This window comes from Atta colombica, unplaced genomic scaffold (assembly GCF_001594045.1).
Source record: "Atta colombica isolate Treedump-2 unplaced genomic scaffold, Acol1.0 scaffold187, whole genome shotgun sequence".
Classification (NCBI taxonomy): domain Eukaryota; kingdom Metazoa; phylum Arthropoda; class Insecta; order Hymenoptera; family Formicidae; genus Atta; species Atta colombica.
This window is the reverse complement of record NW_017259279.1, coordinates 2,306,178-2,308,677: the sequence shown is the minus strand read 5'-3', so window position 1 is coordinate 2,308,677 and position 2,500 is coordinate 2,306,178. Positions and strand designations below refer to the sequence as shown.

General features: G+C 31.9%; 1 protein-coding gene across 1 annotated transcript in view; it reads left to right on the top strand.

The window, feature by feature from the left end:
* The window catches only part of LOC108686632 (centromere-associated protein E-like), a 43,959-nt gene that overhangs the window by 30,530 nt on the left and 10,929 nt on the right, over positions 1-2,500 (top strand). The window contains exons 4-5 of the mRNA XM_018192057.1: positions 418-524; positions 1,475-1,770. Of these exons, the coding sequence (XP_018047546.1) occupies positions 418-524; positions 1,475-1,770 (403 nt within the window). The remainder of the gene's footprint in view (positions 1-417; positions 525-1,474; positions 1,771-2,500) is intronic.

The following is a 2,500-nucleotide window of genomic DNA, read 5'->3' as shown; positions in this document are numbered from 1 at the left end:
TATCTAATATGTAATATATAATATTATAAATAAAATATCATAAATTCTAAAAAAAATGTAAATCACATATCTAAAATGAGCTTAAAAAAATCAATGACATATTTATGAAATATGTAATTTTTAAAAATTGAAAATATTTTTCAAAGGAATAAGTCATTTTAATTCTTTATTCTATTTAGAATATTGGAAAAACATTATATGATTAATGTTATCGATGAACATTACTCATGGCTGGAGAATCGATGTAATTATTTTCATGCAATTGTGATATATAATATATTCTCAACATTTATAATTATGGAAAAAATTTATATAAACAATTAAAAAAAGATATAAGAAAAGTCATGAGAAATAAGTGATATACGTCTACGATTTTATAAAAATCCTTTTAAAGTTTTATGTATGGATCTGTTTCAGTTATTTGGAGATATATAATGAGAGGGTAAGGGATCTCCTGAAGCCGTCGACGAGTACGAGCGGTCTCAGAGTTCGAGAACATCCTCGATTAGGACCTTATGTTCAAGGTACTCCGCTCGTTTACTGTGAAACATCGCGTATACCGAAGACGTTGGCTAAAATTCCTCGAGAGTCTTCTTACTTCAGTGTGTACCTAAGTCTATTTAGGGCTATTTGAATCTTCCCCTAATTCACTCTGCAACCTTTTTTCCACATTATAATGTTTTTCTCATTTAATGCATTATTCACTATATTATTATACTCCAATATAAAAATAAATGCGGTATATTAAATATTGTATATATTAAATATTGCATTAAATATATTATGAATAATGTTTGTAACTTTATTTTAAAATTATTCTTTTTGTACGATTATTAGAAATTATATCTTTATTAAATTAAAATATTTATTATTTAATATTTACTATAGTCGCTATTATTATTATCTATATACAAATAAATGCATTTCAACTTTTTAAGCCCTCTAATCTTAAGTTATTGCGAACTTGCACCCTTGAGCTTCCGATCGATTTAACTATTCCCACATTGTAAAATCCTTGAAATGGATTGATTCTCGAATCTTGTCATCTTCAAATTCTAGATTGCTAATATAACTTTTAAATTTCTGGATTCTCAATTTTTTGATTTTAATTTTCCATCTCGAATATAATCATTTTATACAAATTTTCTGCATCGATTCACACTAATCCATTCATCATTATAATCTATATGGAGAGAATTATCTTTAAAAATTCGCCCTGAAAATTAATCAAACTCATCTTATATTTTATTATAGTTTCATTAATGAATGAGAGAAATTTACATAAAATTCTTTGAAATACAATGTTGTCTCAGAACTGCCATATTTTCAAGATAAACTTTAAGAAAAAATTTTCTCCATATATTTCAACAATGAAACTTAACCGATAGACCTCACAATTATGATACGAATTAATAGTTTCGTGAGCGACAATTCTCTTGACTATCTTCGATCGAACGATCTTTGTTTGTTTTAGGTTTAACACACCATGTAGTTTGCACCCTGGGGTCATTGATATCATACGTAGAGGAGGGCACAAAGGCTAGAAAGACAGCCTCGACACTTCAGAACCCTAGTAGCAGCCGTAGTCACGCTCTGCTGACGGTCGACCTCTCGCAGGAGACAGCCGACGCCGAGCGTCCTAGCAGCAGTGGTACTTTCTTGTCCTCCAAGAGGCAAGACGCCACTCTGCACGGCGGTAGCAGGTTACATCTAGTCGATCTGGCGGGCAGCGAGAGCGCGGCCACCTGCAGCGGCGTTCATCGACTGAAGGTGAGTCATTTCCTAAAAATAATATCGTCCGCCGGAATATTCGCCAGCTGAATTTCGCGCGATGAAAATCGATATTCGTCCGTTTCGCGGATGGATAGAGTTCCGTTATCAATCTCGACCTGGCCGCCGCGTCGCGCGCTAATAGACTCGCCTAATCGACCGTCGGAGTTACTCGCGAAAGTAACAAGCGTGAAAGACGAGCGCGAGGACGTGATGTTGATGCAAATTTAAAACTGTTTTTTTTTAAATTTTACTTAAATTTGTAATTATCAGAGTATAAGTATTTAAAGAGATTTCATATGCATCAGTGATATCTTAGCACTTGTCTCCATTTTCATCGCGAGTTTTTCTGTGATATATGTGTATATGAAAAAATAAATTTATTTTCGAAATGGATTTAGTATATCAAATGAAAGTATCATGTAGATAAGAGATAAAATATTAGTGTTCAATGCCTTAATGCACGTGCAATTTTGTTATTACTGTGATTGATCGATGTTGATATGATCATGCCTTCTACGATACGAAAAGAATCATCACGACGTAGCAAAAATTTAGGCATCATCGCTAATAGTGTTTCGCGTATGAAAGTAAAAGTATGTGCTTATTATTATTATAAAAATTGTTTCGTTAAATTAATAAGTTTCATAAGTGCATATATATATATATATATATATATATAATTGCTTTAATTATGTTATATGCGCCATTGTATTAAAGCGCGATTAAC